General features: G+C 39.6%; 2 protein-coding genes across 4 annotated transcripts in view; both read left to right on the top strand.

Moving 5' to 3' along the window:
- The window catches only part of gnb1a (guanine nucleotide binding protein (G protein), beta polypeptide 1a), a 41,503-nt gene extending 32,965 nt beyond the window's left edge, over positions 1–8,538 (top strand). For both annotated transcript variants that reach the window (XM_059503024.1, XM_059503025.1), the window contains exons 5-11: positions 269–332; positions 839–1,001; positions 1,097–1,163; positions 1,672–1,873; positions 4,878–5,094; positions 5,623–5,738; positions 6,650–8,538. In XM_059503024.1, the coding sequence (XP_059359007.1) occupies positions 269–332; positions 839–1,001; positions 1,097–1,163; positions 1,672–1,873; positions 4,878–5,094; positions 5,623–5,729 (820 nt within the window). In that variant the 3' untranslated portion in view covers positions 5,730–5,738; positions 6,650–8,538. The remainder of the gene's footprint in view (positions 1–268; positions 333–838; positions 1,002–1,096; positions 1,164–1,671; positions 1,874–4,877; positions 5,095–5,622; positions 5,739–6,649) is intronic.
- Positions 8,539–21,457: 12,919 nt separating this feature from the next.
- zgc:171572 (protein bicaudal D homolog 2) overlaps positions 21,458–26,797 on the top strand; it is a 32,662-nt gene continuing 27,322 nt past the window's right edge. The window contains exon 1 of one of the 2 annotated variants that reach the window (XM_059503023.1): positions 21,458–21,942. In XM_059503023.1, coding sequence (XP_059359006.1) covers positions 21,739–21,942 — 204 coding nt within the window. In that variant the 5' untranslated portion in view covers positions 21,458–21,738. The remainder of the gene's footprint in view (positions 21,943–26,797) is intronic. The other variant, XM_059503022.1, reaches the window with a different exon arrangement.

Genomic DNA, 26,797 nt, shown 5'->3' with positions numbered 1-26,797 from the left:
TGTCAAACATATTTCACTGGACTGTCCAGCTTTTAATGCATGTAGAAAACCGTTCGCTTAAAGAGTTATTTAGTGTAATTTTGCCAGAAAAGGTTTTAGGATTTGAATCATATGTCAATGTAAAAGGTCTCGTGTAATATAACTTGTGTTTGTTTGCTTGTCTTTATTGTATTTGTTAGACTTGTAATTGTTTCTGCCATGAAAATATCCAGTGATGTTGAGAGCGAGTTGAAACGGTCCTGACGGTTCTCCGTCTGTGTGTTTGCAGGCTTCTGGTTAGTGCTTCCCAGGATGGAAAACTAATTATCTGGGACAGCTATACTACAAACAAGGTACATGTGAAAGCCACACACACTTGTGAACTGATGACTGGACGTAGTGACTCGACATGTTCAAACACTTTTCAGATTATGAATGTTAGACGCTAATAGACAAAGAGCGCTTCCTTTATCATCACTGAAGCATCATCGCTTCAGTTCAGAGCGAGCTCACTGAGCGCTGCACTATTAAAAGAAAGATTTGTAGACTGCACCATAAGTCTCAGATTAATTTTGCTCTGATGTTATTATGATTCATATTATGATTTCACAACAATGCATGGAGTAAGTATGATACCACTTTGTTTTGTATTTAGTATATAGTTAAGGCCAATTGTTGCATTGTCACCTGTGAAACACGTACAAATTCAAAGAATCATTAACTTCTGATTGTATTTTATTGTAAAATCTGATCTCATTATTTGATAAATGTGCAATGATGCAAGCTGTTTTCTGTTGTCATCTGTATGCACTTCAAGTTAATAGAGATTCAGCATTAGTAGCATTTGACGTGTCTGTAGGTGCACGCTATCCCGCTGCGCTCCTCGTGGGTGATGACCTGCGCCTATGCCCCGTCTGGAAACTATGTGGCCTGTGGAGGCCTGGATAACATCTGCTCCATCTACAACCTGAAGACCCGCGAGGGGAACGTGCGCGTCAGCCGTGAGCTGGCTGGACACACAGGTGACCGCTTGCACAACACTTAAGCGTTTGTGTCTTTAAAGAAGTGGAGTGAATCTGGAGTGAGTCACGCTCTCCTTCCTGCTGTCTTCACACAGGATACCTGTCCTGCTGCCGCTTCCTGGACGATAACCAGATCGTCACCAGCTCCGGAGACACCAGCTGGTGAGTTCGGGTAGAGCCCCAGAACAGACCCCTCCTGCTCACTGATAACATACACTTACAACTCTCTCGTGTCAGATTTCACCTTTGAGCTCTGCTTTGTTTTCAAATGAACACACCTCTGCTGTTTTAATGTTGTAGCCTTGAGTGATTTTTCACAGCGGTTTTAAAGTTTGGGATCACTGAAATGTCAATGGAGTATCTTCTGCATATCAAGGCTGTACTTATTTGATAAGTAATACAGAAAAACTAATATTGTGAAATAATCTTGCAATTTCTAAAATTGATTTCCTATTTTAGTACACTTCAAAATATAATTGATTTCTGTGACGCAGCACTATTTTTGGAGGCTGTGATGCTCTTTTTCTTTAAATCTTTGATGAATACAGTTTAAAAGAACAGCGTTTATTCAAAACTTTTTTAAACAATACAAGTCTTGTATCACTTTTTATCCATTAAACACATTCTCGCTGAATAGAAGTGTTCATTTCTTTGTTGGTTTGTGCTGCAGTGCTCTGTGGGATATCGAGACGGGGCAGCAGACCACCACGTTCGCAGGTCACACCGGTGATGTCATGTCCCTGTCTCTGGCCCCGGACACTCGTCTGTTCGTGTCGGGCGCCTGTGACGCCTCTGCCAAGCTGTGGGACGTCAGAGAAGGCATGTGCAGGCAAACTTTCACCGGCCACGAGTCCGACATCAACGCCATCTGTGTAAGCACAAGACACACACTCAGCTGCACGATAAATCACAGTCCTGGTTAGGCAGAAGCTGTGATTGTCATGTGCACCTGGTCTGTGATCAGCAGTAAATCTCCCTCCGAAGTCCAGAGAAACTCCAAATACACCCCGCAGAAGAAAACTGCAATTAATGCCTATAGCGGTTGCTGAAAAAACAGAAGATTTAACTGCTTTCATTGATTAGCATGAATAATACACACACAACTACAACCCGAATTCCGGAAAAGTTGGGACGTTTTTTAAATTTTAATAAAATGAAAACTAAAAGACTTTCAAATCACATGAGCCAATATTTTATCCACAATAGAACATAGATAACGTAGCAAATGTTTAAACTGAGAAAGTTTACAGTTTTATGCACAAAATGAGCTCATTTCAATTTTGATTTCTGCTACAGGTCTCAAAATAGTTGGGACGGGGCATGTTTACCATGGTGTAGCATCTCCTTTTCTTTTCAAAACAGTTTGAAGACGTCTGGGCATTGAGGCTATGAGTTGCTGGAGTTTTGCTGTTGGAATTTGGTCCCATTCTTGCCTTATATAGATTTCCAGCTGCTGAAGAGTTTGTGGTCGTCTTTGACATATTTTTCGTTTAATGATGCGCCAAATGTTCTCTATAGGTGAAAGATCTGGACTGCAGGCAGGCCAGGTTAGCACCCGGACTCTTCTACGACGAAGCCATGCTGTTGTTATAGCTGCAGTATGTGGTTTTGCATTGTCCTGCTGAAATAAACAAGGCCTTCCCTGAAATAGACGTTGTTTGGAGGGAAGCATATGTTGCTCTAAAACCTTTATATACCTTTCAGCATTCACAGAGCCTTCCAAAACATGCAAGCTACCCATACCGTATGCACTTATGCAGCCCCATACCATCAGAGATGCTGGCTTTTGAACTGAATGCTGATAACATGCTGGAAGGTCTCCCTCCTCTTTAGCCCGGAGGACACGGCGTCCATGATTTCCAACAAGAATGTCAAATTTGGACTCGTCTGACCATAAAACACTATTCCACTTTGAAATAGTCCATTTTAAATGAGCCTTGGCCCACAGGACACGACGGCGCTTCTGGACCATGTTCACATATGGCTTCCTTTTTGCATGATAGAGCTTTAGTTGGCATCTGCTGATGGCACGGCGGATTGTGTTTACCGACAGTGGTTTCTGAAAGTATTCCTGGGCCCATTTAGTAATGTCATTGACACAATCATGCCGATGAGTGATGCAGTGTCGTCTGAGAGCCCGAAGACCACGGGCATCCAATAAAGGTCTCCGGCCTTGTCCCTTACGCACAGAGATTTCTCCAGTTTCTCTGAATCTTTTGATGATGTTATGCACTGTAGATGATGAGATTTGCAAACCTTTGCAATTTGACGTTGAGGAACATTGTTTTTAAAGTTTTCCACAATTTTTTTACGCAGTCTTTCACAGATTGGAGAGCCTCTGCCCATCTTTACTTCTGAGAGACTCTGCTTCTCTAAGACAAAGCTTTTATAGCTAATCATGTTACAGACCTGATATCAATTAACTTAATTAATCACTAGATGTTCTCCCAGCTGAATCTTTTCAAAACTGCTTGCTTTTTTAGCCATTTGTTGCCCCCGTGCCAACTTTTTTGAGACCTGTAGCAGGCATTAAATTTTAAATGAGCTAATTAAGTGGATAAAAGTGTAAAATTTCTCAGTTTAAACATTTTCTACGTTATCTATGTTCTATTGTGAATAAAATATTGGCTCATGTGATTTGAAATTCCTTTAGTTTTCATTTTATTAAAATTTAAAAAACGTCCCAACTTTTCCGGAATTCGGGTTGTATGACAATATATGGTTTATCTGTGTTGTTTTTGTTATAATGTTCATTATAATAAAGTGTATAATAATGCAATGCTAATTGACATAGCCTTCATCACTGCTTCGAACACTATAAACATGTTGCGTTCCCTTTTATCATCTCACAGAAGGATTCATTTCAAACACTCGACTGACGTTATGAAGTGAGTTTGGAGTAAAAACATGTTATTAAATGTGATAAGCTTTCAGATGAAGCAGCATTAGTTCACTGAGAAGCTACGCAAACAGCTGTCATTAATCGCAAACGATATCTTCGATGTCATAATCACACGATTATATCGTCTGCAATTATGAACGTGGTTTATGTGTAGCTTGTCAGTGAACTACGGCTCTGCGCAATAAATGCTGCTTCATCTGAAAGCTTGTGAAAAATACTACGTTTATTAACGTTTTTACTCCAGACTCACTTCATACCTTCAGAATATAATCTTTCTGTGAGATGATGTGGCTTCTGACACAGAATAAAGCACACCACATGTTTATTCTATATTAGGGATGGGACGGTATGAAAATTTAATATCACGATTATAGTGACTAAAATTATCACGATTATCAATATTATCACGGTTTTGTTGAAACGAGATGAAAGTGTTCAAAAATAGTTGATGCTCACACTGAAAACATTTCAGCAAGTTTTATATTTAATAATCAACAAACAACTAATAAAACAAGCAACTCTATGCACTTAATTTAAAGAAAGATTAAATTCTGTGGCATTTCCTTCCTTACAATGAAAAGTGTAGAAGCATAGAAAAGCATAGAAAAGTCACTGACCTTCGCCATTCCTTCTCGAAAAAAAACAAAAAAAACATTGTGCGCTGCGCTTGCGTCAGACTGTTGCTGGCTGGACATGATTTAATAGTGAGTTATTAAAACCGCGATAATCAAACACGGTTTTAATGACAATTCATTTTTAAACGATATTACTAACCTTCAGCACATTTTATCACGGTTATCAATAAAACCGGTTATCGTCCCATCCCTATTCTATATATGTGCTTCAGACGGAGATGTACTGCTGATCACAGAACTGTGATTCACTGCCAGGATACACATGACAATCTCGTTCGATGAGTCCATGACGCGTGTGCATGGTGTGTGTAAGTTGGTAACCTCACTGTCTGGTCTCAGTTCTTCCCCAATGGAAACGCATTCGCCACGGGCTCGGACGACGCCACCTGCAGGCTGTTTGACCTGCGTGCCGATCAGGAGCTGATGGTTTACTCTCACGACAACATCATCTGTGGGATCACCTCCGTGGCCTTCTCCAAGAGCGGACGCCTGCTGCTCGCCGGCTACGACGATTTCAACTGCAACGTGTGGGACGCTCTCAAAGCCGACCGCGCAGGTCAGTGTGAAAGAGGAGATCTTCTGCGCTCATAGTGATGCACGGGTCACACACCCGCATCTGAAACTTCCTGACAAACACCTGAACACACCAGTCTGTGTCTTCATCTGCTCCACACTCCTTTAACTTACGAGCCTCCTTTACTTCAGTTATTTAAACAAGTCATTTTGTTGTGCCGCTTGAAATTGCAAACTGCTAATCAATGTAGTGTTGTTGTAAGCATTATGGTTTTTAGCTCAAATGTTTTGCTTGATCAGGATAACTTCTTTGTTTTTAGTTTTTTTTCTTCCTCACTTTATTTCGATTTTCTCCCCCTCAGCGGGTTACACCATACCGTTAAAGATATAGAGGGATTGATGACATGTATATGTACTATTTATGTCCCGTTTGCTCTGTTTATGCTAATTATATGTATGCATGAACATCCTTTTATTTCAAATGAAAGTCAACAGACGAGATAAAACATGAGATGCGTGTCATCGTGAGAGCTTCAGTGTGACGTGTGCATGTGTGTGTGTGTGTCTGCAGGGGTCTTGGCGGGTCATGATAACCGCGTCAGCTGCTTGGGCGTAACTGATGACGGCATGGCTGTGGCTACAGGCTCCTGGGATAGTTTCCTAAAAATCTGGAATTAAAGCCGTAAGGTAAACTGCTCGTTTTCAGCTACTCGTTTAACAGGTGACAGCGATGCATTGATTTGTCACACCAGTTCTGATATCAGCTGATATTCAGGGCTTAAGACTGTAGCTGCGTCCCAAATGATGCACTTTACACTGTGCACTCATACAACATGTACTAGTGTACGAGTAAAAAAAAAGGCTATTCACAGCTTTAACATTCCACACTTCATTGTTTTGATTAACGTATTTTTTGGGCTATAAGTCACACCTGAGTATAAGTCGCATCAGTCCAAAAATACGTCATAACGAGTAAAAAAACATATATAAGTCGCATTTATTTAGAGCCAAGAACCAAGAGAAAACATTACCGTGTACAGTCACGAGAGGGCGCTCTATGTCTTCAGTGTAGACTACAGGAGCACTGAGCAGCGTAGAGCGCCCTCTCGCGGCTGGAGACGGTAATGTTTTCTCTTGGTTCATTTCAAATTAATTTTGATAAATTAGTCGCACCTGACTATAAGTCGCAGGACCAGCCAAACTATGAAAAAAAAAAGTGTGACTTAAAGTCCGGAAAATACGGTAAGTGCATCCTCTGGGTATTTAAAGGGCTCTGTTTCAGTGTGAACACTATTACTCGCACCATTTGTCCTACAAAACATCATAGAGAAGTCCGTAAGTATGTGATTTGGGATGCACCTTGTGATGAAATAAAAGCAGATGCATCAGAAACATTGTCTGTTTGATCATATACATCCTCAGCCGCTTCTCCCAGCAGTGATGTCAGATTTGGCAAAAATAGTAGTAATGAGCAGCTGCCCTCTCCATCAGCTACGTGCACCTCTTCTGTCACCTGCTGTTAGAAACACTGGGACACAGCTGATCATGAACAGGTCACTGAAACATTCCCTCCTTTTCTTATTCCCTTTTCTATGCAGGTCGCATCCGGACTCTAAGGTTGACTGGAAGACCATTCCGAAATGAAAACATTCGATTTTATTCCCCTCTCTCCTTCTCAAACACAACAGAACTGACCCCAACATCTGTAAACAGCAAAAGAGCAAACATTTCTTCTTTGAAAACAAAAAAAAGAGCACAATTGTTACACTCCGCTAGATTGTAGTTGGTAAGTGGATGACAGTTGATAATTGTGCATCCTTCTGGGACCATTTTCTGATACTGTACTGAGAGATCACCAGACACTCATTCCACTGCTACTGTCATCTATCTGTAATGTGAACACAGGAGGATTTTCTAAAAGAAACTAGCTCGATAGCTTTATGGGCCGTTTTTGGACCTCTCCCCCAGTCAGGATCACAGGCCTGCTTTTGTCTCCTAGTTTTTAAATCTTTCAGGATCAAATTTATAGTTAGGAATGAACACAAGCATGTCGTTCTCCAAGTTGTGGAGTCACAGCGCTTCTGTACGTCAGTAAACGGTAAAGATTTGATCAGGGCTCCACTAGCTGCTATCAGGCCTGTATATTAAGTCCCAGGAAATTTGATTATTAATCTTCTTTTTTTTTTTGTCTAGTTGCAAATGTGTGTTTGCACATGTGATAGTTTTGCAGATACGTTACCTAACCAAGCACGAGCTGTTCTTGATGACGAATGCTTGATTTTCGAAGATGAAACATGTCAATTTTAACCATACTTCTCCTCATGCTTTTTGGAAACTAATTCAACGAAGATTAACTAATCATTTTCATAATTTGATTTGATATTTTTCTTCTCTGTGATGTGGAGGGTGTTGAAGGAGGGGTGGGCGGTTCTTCATGTTTTTGGTTTCAACAGAGGTGCCCGTTCTGTGCTCGGAAAACAGTTACTACTCTGTGAATGACATGTTGTATAAATCAATGTTTGAAAATAATGATATGGAAACCTTTTTAAGTTAAAAAAAAAAAATATGAAAAAAAATCTTCTTTTGGTTGTCTGCCATGGGTGGGAAACTCGTAGAATCGCATGCTGTAGAATTGCTTACAAGAGGTGCATATGGAACTAAGTCATTGATGGTTTCCCTTTTCTTTCTTTTTTTCTTCTTCTTTTTTTTTAATAACCTGTTAAGTGGATCATCACAGTATTTATTTTTTTTCTTCCTTTTTTCTTTTGCTACTCTGTGCATATACAATTTAGTTTAACTTTCAAAGCTATGCACTAAAGAGAAGCAAACAATGTTGATCACAACAGTGAATGGTGACTTGTTCTGTCCCTGGAGAGTTTGTGAATCCCACACACACACACACACACTGACCCTGTACAAACACACACACTCAGATAACTAGAACAAAGAAATCTCTCGCTCTCTGTAGCAAAAGAAAAATTTCAGATACAAAGACAGTGCTTGAGACATTTTGTAACAAACAGGTTTTTTGTTCTTTATTAAAAAAAGAAAAGAAAAATGACGCAGCATCTGAATGGCAGAACTTTTTCTGTTGTTCCCTCTCGACGTGTGTCAAGAAAAGCGCTCTTTCCTTAGTTGTAGTGGCATTTCTTCCATTTTGTTATTTCTCTGCAACATTCTGTACAAAAAAGTACAAAAAACTTTAAAAAAAAGTGCTGTCGTTGTGCGTTAGGCCTGAAGTTGGCAAGAAAAAAAATAATAATGATAAAATAAAAATAATCTAAATTTGCTTTTTTTTCTCCCTCTCTTCCCTGTCCTCTCCTGGTCTCTCCATATGAATAACTTACAGCTCTGCATTCCCTCTCTACCTTTATCCATCTTTTGTATTTAATTTTAAAGTCAGTGTACAAAAGAAAGCTGGATGCAAGATAGAAACTATATTAAAATGTACTGTTATTTAAGATGTAATAAAAGCAGTTTGAGATGATTTTTTTGTGTTTCTCTTTTTTATGATTTACTGGTATATTCAGCATGCCTGAAAAGAGATGTTGTACTTTAAGCATGAAGGAAAGCGAATTTATTTTTATGACAAAATCTTTCAAAAAAGATTATGCAAAAAAAAAAAAAAAGGATGTAACATACCAGAATATTTTTTGGGTGTTATAACAGTAAGTACTCTGCTCTTAACACGTTCAGCCAGTCATTTTAGATTTCCCCACCAAACTGAGAATAAGTACAGCTTGTAAATGTCTCTGTGATTGTACAGAACCAGCGTTGGTCATTTCAGTTCAGTACTAGTTTGTTTTGTTGATGAACAACTGAATGTTATATTTTGACAGATGGATGATGAAACTGGTCAGGGGGTTATTACAATAAAGGACTTTAGATATACAAAGACAGTTCACACACGTTTCTTGAATGGGAGAAAGTACAAACATAATGCTATATATAGCACTATTCCCTAGCTTAGTCCACAAACAGACTGACTGAAGCACTGAGTGAACAACGGACACTACGAATAAAGGCATACACTTGCAGTTTGTGCTTGTTTAATAATAATTAGAAACTTAGCAAACTGGCATGGATTTAGGTTGATTAGCATGACCCTTCTGCTCTCACCCACCCAGTCAACTCCTCATAAGAAATGGAAGCAAACCAAATGTAGCTGAGGTTGGACTACATTTGGGGTGTGCTCAACAAAACTGAAATTCTGTCTTCATGACCATAACGGCACTTAATCAGTAAACTGAATTTGGTGAAGCAAGAACACAGAACAGTTGTTGTTGTTGTTGTCAGCCGTCCCAAGCCCCCCCCCCTCTCTCTCTCTCCCTCTCTCTCTCTCTCTCTCTCTCCCTCCCTCTCTCTCTCTCCGTTTTCTGTCCACTTACTCTCCTATTGAAATAAAGGCATATAATGGCAAAAAGTAAAATCTTGAAAAAGGTTGAATTACAACATGGCTAATGAGAGCCGGTCTTTGAAAGTTGTGATTTGATCTAGATTGTGATCAGAGTCCAGGATGTCCTTCAGCTGTAGAAGCAGAATGTTAAAAAGTGAAATTACTGTACTCGTGAAGAAAGGGAACTTGGAACTTTAGATTTAAGTGCTCTCAGACAATCTGCAGAATGAACTGAGTTTGTTCTTCAAGAGGAATCTGCTGTTCTCTTGGATAAGCGTTAGGGTTACCGCTTTCTTGCATTAACATGGTTTGCCCAGTTAACAGGAAATTATTATTATCATTATTTGTTTGGGGGGCTTTTTTGCCTTTTCTATTTGGATAGGACCAGTAGAGTGATGACAGGAAACCATTGGGTGGAGAGAGCAGGATCGGCAAAAGACCTTGAGACCGTAATTTACCATGAGGCCATTGGCGCCGACACCAGGATCTTTAGTCCAGAGGCTCGTTTCAGAAAGGAGGTTAAGTGAAAACTGAGTATGTTAACCCTGAAATAAAGGAAAATGGATTTTCCATTTCAGAATGGGAGGTTTGTCAAATCAGAGACAGCAGGTTATGTCAAGTCAATTTCTGAAAGAGAGGTTACTTGTTATCATGGTAACTAATTCTGTGAACTTAACCTGGTCTGGAGCAGGTTTCTTCAGTAAACCTGGAGTTTCTTTTGGTCTCACCCCCCTTTTTAAAGCATAAGCAATGTTTAAATACCTCATTCATTCACACTGCAAAAAAGCCTTTTTACTGAGCATTTTTGTCTTATTTTAAGTACAAATATAAAAAAATTCTTAAGTCAAGATGTATCTTTTAGATGTGAAAAAAAATAAGATATTTAGTCTTGTTTCCTGGAGGTGCATCTAAAAAAAATGTAAGGAAAATTATCTTAATAAAAATGGAAACAAGATTATTTTTAATTTCTTACTCACTGGGCAGTTGATTTGAAAAAATAAGAAAAACATGCGTCAAATCACATACATATTATATTTGTGCAGTACCATTTTTAAATGTTAATTTTCTATAAAACATTGGAGATGCAGAGCACATTAGTAAGACCGCTGTAAGCAGAGTGGTAAGGAAAATGCACATCTCACACACTTTTTCTTGATGTTGTGTTGTTTCTTGGGCACAAATCAAAGAGGATTTTCACAGAACTGCAGGTCAGTGTTGTAGAAATCCGTTTAAATTAGGCTAATCTGATAAATGATGTTCCCTTGATAATTTACTGCTGTGAAATAACCCAATAATTAGATTTCCTTCAGGATTTCCATTGTGGTTGGATGCATTGATGACTTTTTATTTATGTGAAAATAGTGTCAGGCTATGTGGAAAAAGCTGCTGCACATTGAAATATATAAAACATAGGAATGTTTTCAGTTAATGCTGAACTGCTTGATTGTTGTTGGCAGGACAGCGGTCCCACTGAAACACTTTCAGAGGCTACTGGGGCATATGGCATCCACAGCCACAGTAATGCAGCTCGGACTGCTTCATATGAGGCTGATTCAGCACTGGCTCAAGTCCTTATATGAGCGTGGCAATGTGGTTCATACTGAGTGCCACGGATGCTTCTACCACAGGCTGGGGTGCCAAATACAATGGCCATGCACCTTTGGGGATTTGAATGAGCCCCCATCAGCATTGGCTTATCAGTTGACGAAACTTACTAGAGAAGTGTGACATACCTCTGTAAATAAAGACTATTTAAATTCTCGTCTTGCACACTGTACACACTCGCTTCGAGGAAGCTTCGGGAAGGCGCGAGGAATGGAGTTGAAAACCGCTGCTCTTGACAGTGCTTCATAGCATGCGTTTGCGTTTTCATGTGGACAGAGATTTTTTTTTAAAAGGAAGAAGGAAAAACTCAGTTTATAAAAATATCCATGTACTTGTGGAAATGGCCTTGGAGTTTTAATTCAGAGTTGGTTAAACCTCCTTATTGAAACAGCCCCCTGATGGAGATCAGGAGGTGACTAGGTCATGGAGGGCACCTTTTTTCTGCCCGAAATCGGTTTGATACCTCCTTCTCCCTCACTACTCTCCATGGTGGCGTGGCCAGGGGTTACACATAGATCCCCCCAGTGGAGCACATAGTTGCAATGCAATTGTGTCCAAGGAGTGCTTCCACTTGGAGAGGAAACCCTGTAAGTTCTGGTGGTCATCCAGGAACACTATCTCTGACTGAACCTGGCAGATATGTGGGAGACCAACTGCCCAATAGTTCTCGTCTGCCCAGAAACAGATGGAGGCTATCAAGTATATCCTGCCCCAGTGGCCCGCTGCTGCATTCACCCCTCCACCTGCTTGTCACCGAGGCAGAATAACGAGAAGATCAACATCAAGAATACCGAAGAAGTTGCGAGTGCTCTGCCACTGTTGTGACATACTGTCAATTGTGGTAACCCATACTCAGAATTTGTGGTCTGCATTTAACCCATCCAAGTGCACACATACAGCAGTGAGAACATGGACATTTGCTCCAGCACCCAGTGATGAACTGTGGGGTCGCTGCTTTGCTCAAGGGCACCTCAGTCGTGGTTACTGAAGGCTGAAGAGGGCACTTCACCCCACCTACAATATCTGCAGGTACTCAGACTCGAACCCACGACCTTCGGATTACTGTCGAACCATTAGGCCACAGCTGCCCCTGCTTCTAGTGGAGAAACAAAGCAGCAGTTGTGGCCTAATGGTTAGAGAGTTATCCGATTTTAAAAACCGTGAAAAGTTTTTTCTTCAGATCTTGAAGTACCTGTTGATAAAATGATACATTCTATAAACATACCCTAAATCAGTGGTTCTCAAACTTTTTATACCTAGTACCACCTCAGAAAATATTTGCTCTCCAAGCACCAACATAATGATAGTAGGCTTAATTGTTCAGCTACAGCTCTGCACAGTTAAAAAAAAAATAGGAAGTTTTATTCCTAATAAGAATATTTATTGTTGTCAGTTTAACACTGTAAAAACAAAGTTCGAACATTAACTGTACTGTGCTTACAAACAGGTTAATAATAAAAAAAAAATCATTTATAGCGTTTTCTCACAGCAGCTAGAATAATTAAATGTATCATTTTGATGTCAGATTTTAATCCAGAAAAGATTATGTGTTTATGAAACACATGTGAATGAAATTAAATTATATTCCAGTTATAAATGTGCTTCTGATTTCAGATAGCCTGGGATTACAAAGATTTGTATTTTAAAGAAAACCAGATCGAAGGGAGCATAATTTGCTTTTTGGGTTAAAATAATTTAATATGAAATTTGAAGAGTATGACGATTAGAATTGAAATCTACATGCTAATATACACTATACTGATAGAAACCAATGCTGATGTTGTTAACATTAATCATTTGAGAATAAATTATAACATTAATAATAATTTGGATGGTTTGATGTGATATGAGCTAACTGATCTTTAGATCTAAACACCATTGGCAGTGAGATTTATGGTAATGCTTTTTCCTCAGTAGGTCAGATTAAATGTAGCAGACTTGTTACTTACTAGTTCAGATGACAATATACAGTGAAAATTCTTATTTGGGTCATAATCCAAGACGTAGGCTAGAATCTTTGATTGCGAAGTACAGTAAATATCCACAGCGGTGCGGTGACTGACGCAAGGAATCTCCCATGCAAGGAAGATAATTCCAGGTTTTCAAACAGAGATGCCGAAGAAGATGCTAAATTTACGGACTGCATCTTTAGATTAAAATGTAATATGTTTTAACCTTAATTTTTTTTTTATTTAGTGATTCCTCTGCATACCAGTAGAGGGACCCCGAGTACCACACTTTGAGAACCACTGCCCTAAATGATAAATTATCTGGATGGTATTTGCATACATTACATACTTCTAGTGGAGAAACAAATGAGGGGATGAGAGGTTAACATTTACAATAATAATATATAAAAAAAATAAAAATGACCCCTCAATAAGGGCCACCATAATCTTTGATGTACAAACATCAGAGCATGTACAGGTGCTGGTCATATAATTAGAATATCATCAAAATGATGATTTATTTCACTAATTCCATTCAAAAAGTGAAACTTGTATATTATATTCATTCATTACACACAGACTAATATATTTCAAATGTTTATTTCTTTTAATTTGGATGATTATAACTGACAACTAAGGATAATCCCAAATTCAGTATCTCAGAAAATTAGAATATTGTGAAAAGGTTCAATATTGAAGACACCTGGGCTGCATTCAGCCCCGACAAAACGTTGCACAGCGTTTTTTAAACAGAAACGGTGATGCGTTGAACACACTGTTCTGATGACGCAAGAGTTGCAACTATGGCAGCTGAGAAGGCCATTCTTTGTGTTCTTTGTGAAGAATTTTCGGAGCCTGATGAAGTCGGTATAAATATGTGTTTAATGCTACAAAATATGCCCGATGTTACAGTTACTGCACTTGCGCCCAGAACAAAAGAGAACATCTCGATCGAGTGAAGGAATTTGTGGAAACTGTGGTTCCTAATTATTGTGATACAACATTTGCCTCGCATTTTAGGATGAAAAGACAAACATTTCAGGTGAATGATAATCCACTTCTTACCTCCGAGACTGTGTTATGATATGTATGACCTTATTTTGTTATTGCTTATCATTATTGCTGATCACTGTTGTTTTGCTATATTATTGTAATATTTACCATTATGTAATCAGAGGAGTATAGAAAAGTATATGAAATTGTCACTTCTCAATTCCATAGCAAAATATATAGAGATGTGTAACGTTTAATCAGTTTAGCAAACCTTCCCAAGGAAAGGACCAGAAGACATTGCAATTACTAAATAATATTGTGACAGACCTAAAGTTCCAGATCTATACCTGTGATTTTATTATTTCAGTTATTTTTCCTGTAATGTAAGTAAACATGTGCAAACAATATACTTGCTCTTAGTGAATTTATTTTGATGTTAATTACATTTACTTACAAATTCCACTGTATAAAACAATATGTGCATCAGTGTGTATACCATAGCCATATAGCAAGATTTGTCTCAGCTTATTTACAGCATCATAGGGATGTAGAAACTTCTAATATAAATGTTGCATATAATTTTCTACAGGCTCTCTGTGAGAAAGTTGGTCCTTTCCTTGTGAACCTTGGACATCCCGAAAAATTGCTGTGCTCTATTTGGTTGTTGGCAAACCAAGAGAACTTCAGGGGTGTTGCAGACCGGTTTGATATGTCAAAGGGAATATTTGCAAGGTCCTTTGTACACTGAGTAACCAATACATCCAATGGCCCAGAGAGGATGAGTTTGCAAACCTGGCAAATGGCTTTCAGAACAAAAATGGCTTTCCTGGCAAATGGCTTTCCTGGAGTCATTGGAGCAATCAATGGCACACACATTCCCATCCTAGCACCCACATTCCATAGAAACAGTTACATAAACAGGAAAGGACATGCAAGTATTCAACTCCAAGCAGTGTGTACATCACAGATGAGGTTCCTGGATGTGTACACTGGTTGGCCAGGGTCTGTGCACGATGCTAGAGTGTTTCGAAACTGCCCATTAAATAGCTATCTCCAGGATGTGATGAGAAGTGACTACCACCTGCTTGGAGACTCTGCATACCCACTCAGCACATCTCTCATTACACCATACAGAGAAAATGGGCACTTGTCCCAAAGACAGAAAAAATGTAACACAGTTCACAGCTCCACCAGAGTTGTGATAGAAAGGGCATTTGGCCTTCTAAAGGGGAAATGGAGACGACTAAAATACTTGCCCATGGGAGACCCTAAAAAAGTCCCAGTGGTTATCACAGCTGCGTGTGTTTTACACAATTTCCTCTTGAGGGAGGAAGGCCACCAAATGGAGGATTGTGAAGAAGTGGATGGCGACAATGACAATGATTGTGAAGCAGGATACCCTGAAAATACTTCAGGTCAAAGAAAAATGGATGAACTTGCTTTATTTTTGGAGGAGGATGATTAAAGTTTCTGTTAAACTCATTCTTATTGTGTACACCTAAGTTTTCAGAAGTTTTTGTTTCATAACAGAATGGAAGTAAAATAATGAATAAAAAGCCACAAAGGTGAGGTGATCAATATTGCATTTATTTCTCTCAGCATATACAGTATACTGTACATCATGTAATTTAACAAACAAAATAGAACCTAACCATCAGCAGAATGTAGCAAAAGGAGAAAACATAAATTGCTATTTCTTCGTCAAAGCAGAAACAAAATCTTTTAAGATGTTGTTACGTTCACTTGCCACTTCCACTGCTTGTTTTTGCAGACTAATGACTTCTGACATCTGCCTCCTTTGCTCACTGACATACTGTTCAAACCACTCAGGTGCTTCAGACTTGCGCCTTCTCCTTTTGCTACATTCTGCTGATGCCTTAGGTTGTGAATTTGATGATTGCGAAGTTGATGATCCTGAAGAAGCCTCTATGTGGGGAAAAAAAAAAAGTTTCAACTTGGTGGGCTTAAAATGGTAATGATGAAGGCAGCAAACATCACTTGCCTCTAACAAATACATTTTTTGGTTCTCACATGGACACATCTCCTCTAAATTTGAGTCATGTACCAACAAAGCTTCTTTAAACATCCACTTAACCCAGCTTCTAATTACCTGAGCCACACAATAGACATCATTTAAATAAGCTGTTAGCAACCCTACCAAGTTATGGAGTAAAAGTACAAGAACATTGGAGCTACTATGTATCCAACATGGATGCTAATGTGAGACCATCACAGAGTGATTTAATTAAAACCTACAATTAACATCCAATAATGTTTACATAATACTATTTTTAGTAAATAATGAATAAGATTTTCTTTGAATCTGGTGTGCTAATTCAGGTTAATGTGGCACAAAAAAATTAACATGGAAAAGATAATCACCAGCAAAAGATGACATGACCAGGACCATTGATGAGAAAAAGACCCAACTGCTGGCACCACTCCCAGTCTTCTTCTCACTGTCCACTATTGTTTTGTATCTATTAAGAGAACCCAGACATAGCAAATGTCTTCAAGTGGCCATACTCCCAAAATAATGCAAATGCCAGTATCAAAACAAACCTGTGTTTTAACTGCCTGAACTTATTGTCACATGCCTCTGCTCCAAAGTCATATCCTTTTGCCTGCATTTGTGCAGCTACCTTTTTCCACACTTCTACTTTCTTTAATAAAGGAGATTGAAAATCTTCAGCCTTTTGCTTTGCCAGAGAAATTAAAAGCAATGTTGCATTGTGCGTCCATGGCTTTGAATCTAAAGCACACATTTAAATAGATAAGTCACAGACAATATATCATTGGAAAAGTTGTGCAAGTAATGAACTTTATGTACCTTTTGGCACGTGTTGGTGGTATGACACTGATGCCCACTTTGGGCACTTTGGTCATACACTTGCAATGAAGCTAAAGATATAAACAACTACATCATTATGTTGATATCCTGTATTTTTACAATAAAACTTACAACAAACATGTCTTCTAATATCCTCAGTTGTTGCATATACCGAGCTGCAACGAACACATTTGTACATTATTTTCCTTGAAGCCATTGTGCGAGTTCACTTTAATACTGCGTGCTTTATATACATGTTGCTGCTGATTGGACTGCAGTTCTGACACAGCCACCAAACAAGAGAAAACGCATCTCAAACCCCGGTGCACGCCGTTTCCAGGAAACATGACGTTCAACCCGGAAACCGTAGCAAAACTTTGCGCACCGTTTTGAACTTGAACATGCCCCTGGTGCCACACTCTAATCAGCAAATTAACTCAAAACACCTGCAAAGCCTTTAAATGGTCTCTCAGTCTAGTTCTGTAGGCTACACAATCATGGGGAAGACTGCTGACTTGACAGTTGTCCAAAAGACGACCATTGACACCTTGCACAAGGAGGGCAAGACACAAAAGGTCATTGCAAAAGAGGCTGGCTGTTCAAAGAGCTCGGTGTCCAAGCACATTAACAGTGAGACAAAGGGAAGGAAAAGATGTGGTAGAAAAAGTGTACGTATGCAAGACATGGGTTTCAGCTGTCGCGTTCCTTGTGTCAAGCCAGCGTCAGAAGCGTTTAAAGACAAAAAGGACTGGACTGCTGCTGAGTGGTCCAAAGTTATGTTCTCTGATGAAAGTAAATTTTGCATTTCCTTTGGAAATCAGGGTCCCACATTCTGGAGGAAGAGAGGAGAGGCACACAATCCACGTTTCTTGAGGTCCAGTGTAAAGTTTCCACAGTTAGTGATGGTTAGGGGTGCCATGTCATCTGCTGGTGTTGGTCCACTGTGTTTTCTGAGGTTCAAGGTCAACACAGCCGTATACCAGGAAGTTTTAGAGCACTGTTGTTGTCTGATCCGCGAACACGGTTGAGGAGGAGTGGAGATCGTGCATTCTCCTTGGTAGCTCCTGTGTTATGGAATGGGCTACCGTTGTCTTTGAAATCGGCTCCCTCTTAGGTTAGTTTTAAAGGACAATTGAAGACTTTCCTTTTTTCTAAGGCTTTTGCTGTATGATTGGTATGTTTTCCCAAGTTACTATGTATGGTATTTTTTGTACTTTTATCTTATTGTTAATTTGATATGTTTTTATGGAGACGCAGATTTCATTTTCCCACAGGACTTGGCCCCTGCACGCAGTGCCAAAGCTACCAGGACCTGGTTTAAGGACCATGGTATCCCTGTTCTTAAATGGCCAGCAAACTCGCCTGACCTTAACCCCATAGAAAATATATGGGGTATTGTACAGTCGTGGCCAAACGTTTTGAGAATTACATAAATATTAGTTTTCAAAAAGTTTGCTGCTAAACTGCTTTTAGATCTTTGTTTCAGTTGTTTCTGTGATGTACTGAAATATAATTACAAGCACTTCATACGTTTCAAAGGCTTTTATCGACAATTACATGACATTTATGCAAAGAGTCAGTATTTGCAGTGTTGGCCCTTCTTTTTCAGGACCTCTGCAATTCGACTGAACATGCTCTCAATCAACTTCTGGGCCAAATCCTGACTGATAGCAACCCATTCTTTCATAATCACTTCTTGGAGTTTGTCAGAATTAGTGGGTTTTTGTTTGTCCAGCCGCCTCTTGAGGATTGACCACAAGTTCTCAATGGGATTAAGATCTGGGGAGTTTCCAGGCCATGGACCCAAAATTTCAACATTCTGGTCCCCGAGCCACTTAGTGATCACTTTTGCCTTATGGCACGGTGCTCCATCGTGCTGGAAAATGCATTGTTCTTCACCAAACTGTTGTTGGATTGTTGGAAGAAGTTGCTGTTGGAGGGTGTTTTGGTACCATTCTTTATTCATGGCTGTGTTTTTGGGCAGAATTGTGAGTGAACCCACTCCCTTGGATGAGAAGCAACACCACACATGAATGGTGTCAGGATGCTTTACTGTTGGCATTACACAGGACTGATGGTAGCGCTCACCTTTTCTTCTCCGGACAAGCCTTTTTCCAGATGCCCCAAACAATCGGAAAGGGGCTTCATCGGAGAATATGACTTTGCCCCAGTCCTCAGCAGTCCATTCACTATACTTTCTGCAGAAGATCAATCTGTCCCTGATGTTTTTTTTGGAGAGAAGTGGCTTCTTTGGTGCCCTTCTTGACACCAGGCCATCTTTCAAAAGTCTTGGCCTCACTGTGCGTGCAGATGCGCTCACACCTGCCTGCTGCCATTCCTGAGCAAGCTCTGCACTGGTGGCACTCCGATCCCGCAGCTGAATCCTCTTTAGGAGACGATCCTGGCGCTTGCTGGACTTTCTTGGACACTCTGAAGCCTTCTTTACAAGAATCGAACCTCTTTCCTTGAAGTTCTTGATGATCCTATAAATGGTCGATTTAGGTGCAATCTTAGTAGCCACAATATCCTTGCCTTTGAAGCCCTTTTTATGCAACGCAATGATGGCTGCACGCGTTTCTTTGCAGGTCACCATGGTTAACAATGGAAGAACAATGATTTCAAGCATCACCCTCCTTTTAACATGTCAAGTCTAACCCAATCAGCCTGACATAATGATCTCCAGCCTTGTGCTCGTCAACATTCTCACCTGAGTTAAAAAGACGATTACTGAAATGATCTCAGCAGGTCCTTTAATGACAGCAATGAAATGCAGTGGAAAGGTTTTTTTGGGATTAAGTAAATTTTCATGGCAAAGAAGGACTATGCAATTCATCTGATCACTCTTCATAACATTCTGGAGTATATGCAAATTGCTATTATAAAAACTTAAGCACCAACTTTTCCAATTTCCAATATTTATGTAATTCTCAAAACTTTTGGCAACGATTGTAAAGAGGAAGATGTGATATACCAGACCCAAGAATGCAGAAGAGCTGAAGGCCACTATCAGAGCAACCTGGGCTCTCATAACACCTGATCAGTGCCACAGACTGATCGACTCCATGCCACGCCGCATTGCTGCAGTAATTCAGGCAAAAGGAGCCCCAACTAAGTACTGAGTGCTGTACATGCTCATACTTTTCATTTTTATACTTTTCAGTTGGCCAAGATTTCTAAAAATCCTTTCTTTGTATTGGTCTTAAGTAATATTCAAATATTCTGGGATATTGAATTTGGGATTTTCCTTAGTTGTCAGTTATAATCATCAAAATTAAAAGAAATAAACATTTGAAATATATCAGTCTGCGTGTTTCACTTTTTGAATGGAATTTGTGAAATAAATCAACTTTTTGATGACATTCTAATTATATGACCAGCATCTGTATAATATTTTATTTAACTTCTTAATGTTCAATTAAAAGAAATATATAGCTGTATGATATTACGCTGTACACATACTGGACAAGCAGTTAATGAATGAATGGTGATGATGATTCAGCTGCAGATGCCATGACGCAGGATTTAATTCGGCACAATCCTCACAGTGCATTATGGATATTATCTAGCCGTTGAGTGTACATCGGTTCTACATTTGTTATTGCGTTGCATGAGATTGAATAAGTGCACTCGATAATGTCCACTATGGTTTCAGACAACACTACAAATGGCTGTTCCCTCAAATAATTTACAGTTTCAGACACAGCACAGGTCTAATTATTGGGACATATTCACATATACGAGGGTCCGTGGCTGTACCGTTGGAAAATGTGTAAGTCAACTTGGGTCACACGTTATGTCATTACTCATTACATTTTTACATGTAATATGTGCAGTAAGTATAAGATATTCACTTTTTTTATACACGTTTGTGAGATGTGGTTCTTAGTTCAAAGAGTACCGCTAACAAACTTGATTGATTCACTCACTCACAAGTTTCAGAACTCAAAACTTTTGTCGTTAGTCAAAAAAACTGCAAAACCAGGACAGAAAATAGTCTATTACTTCTTGTTTCTTGATGTAAAAATCTTGATAACATTATAAGTGGACCACAGAGAACAGTACAAAAAACAAACAAAAACAAAGGCAGCTCATGACCCCTTTAAGATTTTTTTGTCATTATTACAAAATATGCATTATATTTCCAGACGTCAATGCTGCTGTGCGTTTTAGGAGGCAGCCGATGGCGCTGTTGTCGATATTTAGGGATTTTTATAATTTTCTTAACCAGGGAAAAGCTTCGGAGCTTCATGAAGCTTTATTTCGCTATTCTTAGTAGATCCGACGCAGTGACAGCCTTTATTCTTTTCGACTCGTTTATGCGTCGCGTTTGTGGAAGAGCCTCTGAGTTATGAGTATGTTATTGATTGTGTTTATTTTTATTTTTATTTTATTTTACCGGAATAAGCCACATCATTTGAGCTATTGTAGCATAACCCTGTGCAGTTTAATAACTGTAATAATAATAATAATAATAATAATAATAATAATAATAATAATAGAGATGTCCACTGAACTCAACGGAGACCTCCACGTCACACGCAGGGAGCCGGTTCACACTAGCTTCCGGTATCCGCAGGCAAACCACAGTGAATGACGGGAAACGAGTTTTTTTTCCCATTCGTGACATCACAAAAGGCGCTGGATTAAACTACATCTCCCACAAAAAGCCTCTCGTCAGTCAAGGAAAGCCCCGTTCTGGCAGCTCCTTCAGTGAAGCACAGCCTCTCCTCCGCTCATGTTATTGAGGAGAGAGGAGCGGAGGCGACGGATCCGCGTCATGGCGCTGCTTTAGGACAAACACAGTACGAGCTCCTCTGAAACACACACCGGCAGGAGTCTATTAGTGACGGCGGGCGACAGTGCGATCATGCGGTGCGCGGGCAGCAGAATCTGAACGCGTCTGCCGTTATAAAGATGTCCGCGGAGCAGCAGCGCGACGCGACGCGGGCCGAGGTGCAGCGGCTGTCCCGGGAGCTGGCCGAGACCACGCGGGAGAAGATCCAGGCGGCGGAGTACGGGCTCGCGGTGCTGGAGGAGAAGCAGCAGCTGAAGCAGCAGTTCGACGAGCTGGAGGCGGAGCACGAGAGCGTCCGCCAGGAGCTGGAGCAGCTCAGAGAGGTAACGCGATCGCGGCGCTGCGGCTGACATTGTGTGTTAACTGGCGTCGAAATGCTGTCGTTATGTCGACGACAGGGCGAATAAAAAAATAAAAATCGTGATAGATGTGGTGAAATGACGCCATTGAGTAGTTGATAACGGAGAAATGACGCCATTGTGTGTCTGATATGAAGGAATGACCTCGAGCTGGTTTTGAACACGATGAAATACTGATTGTGTTATTAGATGAGCCAGAAAGATGGAAAACACGGTCCCTATCCGATGATTCCTTCAACCGGTCAAATTTTTCATAAATGCGTCACTTTCCTCCGATGTCCCATAATTCTGTGCGTGCCGCAGTCGTAGGAAAGAAAAAAAAATTGTTATCTGATGGAGCAGATGGCTAAGTCCTAAATTCATATATTTGATTCCGTTTCTAGTACTAAGCTCTCTCTCTCTCTCTCTCTCTCTCGCTCTCTCTCATTAGTGCTGTCAAACGTTTAATAGCGATTAATCGCATCCAAAATATATATATTTTTTGTTTACATAATGTGTGTATACTGTGTATATTTATGTATGAATACAAACACATGCCTGCATATATTTAAGAGAAAAAAAAAAAAATATATATATATATATGTAGGACCACAAAACCATAATGTGTGTAAATCTGCCCTGATAGCACACGCCCATCACGAGACGTCTGTTTGATGTCTGCTTCCTGAAGAGTGTTTGTTCATCTGCAGTATGGCGTTTTCTATGAGATGTCTTTAAGATGTTTATGATCTTGAGTGTATGTAAAAGTGTCCTCTTGCAGATGTGTGTGTGTTATCTGTGTGTGTTTGACTGACAGGGAAGCAGACATTGTGAAGCTGCTGTAGTGAAAAGACATGGTCACTTCGTGGAATGAGCTCTTTATTATGTTGTTATTCTCTGTCATTATTATTTGACGTAGGTCATGAGTGGTGTAATGAGTAGACTGTAACTCTTGCAGCTCAGAGTGATTGTGACATGTGACCGGCCTGCTTTTGAATTAGTGCGGGAGTCTGTGTCCCGCCTCAACGGCCGAGCGAGGTGCAACCTTCAGAGGAATGTGGAGCATGCAGAAGATAAGCACGCCTCGGTCTCTCATCAGACGGAGTCTGAGTCCGCACGCTGCTGCTATTGTGTAAATGAGGAAGTGCTAGGGGTCAGTTAGCAACAAATAATGTTGTGGCTACAGGCCTGTTATCATTTATCTGTGACAAGCCCTGGAGATTATCAAAACCAGTTCATTCTAGTCTGAACTTTCATGTGTTTGTTTGTTGTTGTTGGAAGACTATGTCTCTCTTTCGCAGCTCCTTCTGTTCATTGATCACAGTCAGCTTGACCTACATTGCCTTGAGGATCGTTCGAGTTTAACAGGACAAGCAGGGTTATTGGTTATTGGTGGGGTGCAGAAGCTCTCACATGTATGTTCTTATTTACAGTTTAGTGATCATTTGTGAACAGGACCTGTTTAAAAATACTAGTAAATCAGGCTGAGAAAACATCACCTGAAATCCCAAACACATCAGATTACCATTATAAGGGCGAGCAAGGTGTGGAAGTGCAGATGTGAGATATTCAAACATGTACTGCGCTGTTTGCAATGGCTGTGAACCGGGAGAACAGTGTTGTCAAGTTGGACCGGTGGTGAAAATAAAGTTCTTCTCCTCGTCTGGGCGGAAGAAGAAAACGGGTCATTTCTGATTTTTGAATTCACAGAGTCATGTGGAGCTGGTGTTAGAAGTGCAGAGGACATCGTTCTAGCATGAGCTTCACAACACGCTTACATGATGCCTCACGGTGTGCATGGGTTAATGTCATAAACACAACCCACTTCTGAACATGTATATGACAACTACAAAATTACAAAAAATGCCTCTTTTTTTTTTTTTAATTTATTTTAAATCTCAAAATGTGCTGCACATAGTTTACATGTGGATTATAATTTTCGGGAACCGAGTTAAACATAAATTGTAACCATTAATCTCCAAGTACAGTGTCCCTGGGAAGCCCAAACAAAGGTGATTGGACTCCGAGATGAAAATAAGAGCGTTTCGACGACATGGCGACAAACACAAACGCAACTCTTCCTCTTCTCCGTCGGAGCGCAACAAGACCACGCCCCATTTTTTGTGTATTCAAGTGGGCGGAGGTTAGTCAAAAAACTGTTTAAGTGACGTCATTACTGCAGGAACTAGAGGGATGTAGTCCAAACGGGTCATTTTTTGTAGGCGAATTCTGTTAAATAAAATATCTCACTTGGCATTGAACTTTGAGCTTTATTTATACTCTAACAACAACATTACACACTAACTAAAGTTTAAAACATAGGATCACGTAGAACGGGACCTTTAAACTGTCAGTGATAAAAAAGCAAAGTAACAAACACAATAGAATAAAAAGATACAAATTAAACAAACTGTGCTTTAATGTTATTTTATGCAAGTCTCAAGCAGTATGATTATTTCATTTATTCACTATACCATTTATTATTAATATCTCATTTCAGTTTAAGTTCTGCTTTAGTTTTGTATTTATTTTAGTTTATATGAAAATGTTCATGTAAATATAGCCCGCTGTCACTTTAAGAGCCGCACGGATCCAAATTACTGTTACACGCTTATTTTCATTATCAACTTTTTATATCCATTCATTACTGACAACAAATGTATACATTAAAAATCACCAAGCGCAGCATTTTTAAACATTTTGTTGTGTATTTGACCGATTAGACGCGCACCTTGAGCAAAATGATGACCGTACATGTCCGTGTCCGAATCGAATCGTAGTACAGTTCCTGTTTCTGTTGCTTTTCGCCAACAAAGATAGTTTCAAACCGAGCCAGAGCAGAACTGTTTTGCATCTCGTGGCCACACACGACTGTGTTTCGTGAATAAATGCATCAGCCGTTTGAGCGAAACAGTTAAATGAATGACTCACTCATGCAGTTATGTGCTGCTGATTTTAAAGTATAACCCCCCCCCCCCCCCAAAAAAAAAAAAAAAATTAAACATTTTGTTTTGGAAGCGTAAGGTTAGCTGCACTTGTCCTGCATTAAACAGTCTGTGTAAATGAATCCAAATGACTCTTCAGATACCGATTCTGTCACCTCTGCATTGAAAACACATTTTGTTGATCCTGATTTAATTTGATTGGTAACAGGTCTATAATGTCTTACTATTTTAACTGAATTTGGTAAGAAGAATTTGAGACAAAAGTTGATGCAAACATTAAAAAAATTAAAGTTAAAAACATTAGTCTTTATAAAAGAATGCCCATAAAAGGTAAAAATCTGTTTAAACTTATTGGAAAGTTACTGCTTAGAAAATCCTGGAAGGGGTTAGTGGGCTTTAGTTGTACTTGTCAAGCCAGCTCTCCGTCCCTACAGCAGAACAACAGAACTGCGGTACGCTAAGAGCGTTCTCTTCATTGTGTTGAAAAACTCAGGAGTGGTCCCATTGCTAGCAGGTGTCCCACATAGCAAACAGGTTATCCATCAATGTGGGAGGTTTATAGACCGTTAGTTTAGGAGCTCACAGCTGTTAAAGCACGAGTTGATATTCAGGGTAACACTGTGCATCCATACCAGCCTTTTGCTGTTCATCTCCTTAACAGCTCGCTGTAAGTCACTAAAGGCCTGACATACTTCATGTGAATTTGAAGTAGGAATAGTGTGATCCCATTTTGACCAAAGTCTAGTCCAACAGAAGGTGTTTGAGTTTGTTCTGCTGGTTAGGAACCGCTAGCTGGTGCAGAATTTAGTTTGGCTATAAGACCAAGACTAACTGTTATTCGTCCAAGATGATGACCAAAATCATCATTATGAAGCCAACCATAAAAAAAAAAAGATGAATCACAAGTTTAAAACTAAACAAAGTAATAATAAGGATTGTTCTGAGGCTCTGGAAATGTCAGATGAGCTACACATGAATCTAATGTAAAATAGCTGACATGCATGTGCTTTTGATAGACATTAGTTGAATACTATAGTGTGGCAGGTTGTGACATTGCTGCAAGTCATAATCAACATAAACACCATATAATCACCATGTTCAGTCTAACAGATGTTCTACAGCTATTACTCATTGTTTCTATTTTGCTATGACATGAAGAAGTCCTGCCTGCTGAGATCTGCACAAACACCTGATAAAGCAGAATCTCTTCTAGTCGAGGCATGTCTACCATCACATGGTACATACCGTTAAACCACAGCCCAATCCTGGGGGAAACTTGGGTTGGGCTATATGGCAGATTCTTTCTCAGGTTTGGAAATTAGTGAGCAGTACAAATTAATTTCCCAAAATATAGGCCTACATGGCAAAAAACAACAAAAACAAAAAAAACACTACAAATCATTTAGGCTTAAGAAAGGGCGGATAGTAGAAGAAATCTTGCAAAATGCAATAAACTGCTTTTTTTTTCTTTTTCAGGTACAGTAGGTCTATTTAACCGTAGCATTCAAGGAAGAAATTTAATCAAATTTAATAATCAGACTGCATAAATGAAATAATATGCTTTGATTCTTATTAAAGCTACAGAAGTTATTCAGTCAAAAGCAATGATTTTTGCAAGGACAACAGCAGATATATTAGACTGCTATCACTTTAAGACTGAATGCACGGATCCAACATAATGTTTTTCCCTCTCCCAATTAAGACACAACCTCCTGTCTTTTAGGGCTGAAACGATTCCTCGAGTAACTAGATTACAAAAAATGATCGAGGCAAATTCCTCTGCCTCGAAGACTCTTTTTACTTTATTTTAAATCTCACGCCATTTCACAATGATTTGTTTAATGTGACACAACGCGTTTACGTCACCCACAAAGCAGAAGGAGACACAAGGAGTC

This window comes from Carassius carassius, chromosome 21, assembly GCF_963082965.1.
Source record: "Carassius carassius chromosome 21, fCarCar2.1, whole genome shotgun sequence".
NCBI classification, from domain to species: Eukaryota; Metazoa; Chordata; class Actinopteri; order Cypriniformes; family Cyprinidae; genus Carassius; species Carassius carassius.
Note: the sequence above shows the minus strand (reverse complement) of the source record. Positions and strands in the feature narration are given on the sequence as shown.